At 48.1% G+C, this 2575-nt stretch overlaps 1 protein-coding gene across 3 annotated transcripts in view; it reads right to left on the reverse strand.

Annotated features, from left to right (window-relative positions):
• Positions 1-2575, reverse strand: part of CDC42BPB (CDC42 binding protein kinase beta) — a 120030-nt gene that overhangs the window by 54131 nt on the left and 63324 nt on the right. For 2 of the 3 annotated variants that reach the window (XM_025197182.1, XM_025197181.1), the window contains exon 5: positions 752-900. In XM_025197182.1, coding sequence (XP_025052967.1) covers positions 752-900 — 149 coding nt within the window. Of the gene's footprint in view, positions 1-751; positions 901-2526 lie in introns of all 3 variants that reach the window. The other variant, XM_025197183.1, reaches the window with a different exon arrangement.

Below are 2575 nucleotides of genomic sequence, written 5' to 3' on the forward strand. Positions count from 1 at the left end.
GCCTGCCATCATCTCTGTGCTGGGAGTGGGGGAGAGACCGGGGCTGTGCTGCCTATGGTTCCTCCCCCACTGCCCGCTCCGAGGCTCACGTGCACGCACTGGTGTGGAGCTGATGCCGGAGCCCGAAACAGCTGTTTGGAGCCTTCTGGCTGCAGCTGGCCCCGGCTCTGGGTAGCTGCTGCCAGCCAGGAGCCCAGGCTGCTCCCAGCAGGCAGCTGGGATGCTGCAAGCCCTGTGGGGAGCAGTCTGGGTTCCAGCAGTTACCCAGAGCCAAAGTGAAACAAGGTGGGGGAACTGCTGGCAGCCATAGAGCCCGGGCTGGGTGGCAGGGGCAGCAGGGCATCCTGCTATGTACCCCTTGCCCTCATTTTGTTTTTCTGCCATGTTAGCACTCTGGCACCTTCTGAGGTAGGCACTGTAGTGTTTTTCAGCACTCAAGCCAAAAAGCCCCTGGCCTAGAGCCATTAAGTGAAATGTCCAAGGGAACAATAAATTAAAAGGCTTGGTTTATATTTCATTAAAATCCATATAATTCCAGGCTTCTGTTAGGCCAACTATTTTTAATAACTGACCAATTTTAAAGGTAGTGAAATATTATCAATGTACTGAAATATAATGATGTAGCAAGCTGAAGGCTTAATACAAGTACAGCTGGAAAATGGCCCTAATAACTTGCCTCAAACACATTAGCATGGTCATGACGCTTTCGAAATTGTACACGTGTCTTCCCTTAAAGGAACAGCAGTTTTACCTGTGCACATAATGTAGCTCATGTATGGAATGTATAGCAAGCACCATTTCACCAATGTAGAACCTGGCCATATCTTCTGGAAGTCTGTCTTCAAACTTACTGAGAAGTGTCAGCAAATCACCACCCACATAGTAGTCCATTACTAAGTACTAAAAAACAAGCAAAAAACAACAATAAAAAAAAGATCAGTGGAGCAATGGAGTACAAGTTCATAAACAGATGATATATAAAATCTAGTGGCTCACTGCTGCACAAGAGATCAAGAGGCAGCAGAAATGGATAATAGTTTTATGTACCCATTAATCATAGTTGAAAACTTAGTAGAAAATATTTCCGATTTTCCTTAATACAATCAGACTAAAGTTACAACTGACAGCACTTTAACGCTACCTCAAACCTAGTTACTGAAATACAAACAGAAATTATACACAAAGGAGAACTATGACAGTGACTCAGGACCAGCCAGTTTAGCTGAACAGAAGCAACAGAAAAAACCCCAGTTTCTTTCAGAGGGAGTCTTATCAAAAACTTATCTAGATTAAGAGCTATTGATTTGTGAGGATTTCTAATACCACAGAAGAGAGGAAATCATTTTGTAACAGAGGTGCACTGATATCGGATTGGCACCAATAGAGGTCACATATCGGACTGGCACCGATGACAGAAAAATAAACATTATTGACAATTGACTTTTTATTTGCCAATATCACTAATAAATGCCATGTGCATGTGTGCAGCTGCAGCATGCACATGACCAGGAATGCAGCAGGGCAGCTTGGAAAGCAGTGTCTTGCTGTTAAGTCTGTGGGAGGGAGGGGCATGGGGGGGAGGAAGGGGAGTGGCAATTGAGGCTCCCACGGTGAGGGAGGGAGTAGGGCAGGAGCAAGGGTAAGCACTCACCAGCCAGGACAGTGAATATGACCTCGGGACCAGGAGCAGGACAGAGCCGTGGGCGGCTCCATGCCGCTGTACGCACCCCTGGGGAGGCATGAGGAGCATGTGCCCCCCTAGATTTGTGCGGGACAAGGGTGGGCTGCCTGCTGCGAGCTTGAGGCCAGGGGCAGCACCAGCCTCTTCCCAGCAGGAGAGCTGGGGTGAGGCTATGCTTGAGGCAAGCAAGAGCAGGGCGGACTCAGATGTGCAGGGTAGGGAGCAGCAGCAGTGCTGGGAGGGGTGGCTATAGGGAATTTTGGGGTGGTTATAACCCCCCAAACCCTCCCCCTAGCACTGACCCTGCTCAGGGCTCCCAAGGGAAAGGAAACAGAGTGGACAGCCCCAAGCAGAGGCAGCACTAGAGGGGGCTTCGGGGGCTATAGCCACCCCATTTCCTGTAGGCCCCCCATAGCCACCCATCCCAGCACTGCCACCTACCCCATGCAGCTGAGCCCACACCCAGTGCAGCCCCAATCCAAGATTAGCATTTAAGCTTTAGTTTAGGTCAAAGCAATGCTGTCTGAATGACTGGCTTATTATTTTGGGGTGTTGTTAAATCTACAAGCAGCAACAGAATATTCCAGGCTCATTTATGCAAGGATAATGAGCTGAGCTCCCAAGTTGCGAAAGATGTGGCTTAGGATGCTATTCTAAACAAAAAACCAAAAGCCATATCAGTAAATTTAGTGCTCATTCCACCAAAGCCCAAGAGCCTTGTGCATGCTCTCTCTTTCTTACCATTGTGCTTCTACTGCTGGTAGCAGAAATGGAACCAGGCAAACATTTTACAACTGTACGGGTTGAGGTTACATGACATGGCATTACCAGGCTGGTAAGTCTACCTTCATGCTGCCATCAGTAGAAAAACGTCAAGTAATAAATAATGCATCA

This window comes from Alligator sinensis, unplaced genomic scaffold, assembly GCF_000455745.1.
Source record: "Alligator sinensis unplaced genomic scaffold, ASM45574v1 scaffold85_1, whole genome shotgun sequence".
In the NCBI taxonomy this organism is placed as follows: domain Eukaryota; kingdom Metazoa; phylum Chordata; order Crocodylia; family Alligatoridae; genus Alligator; species Alligator sinensis.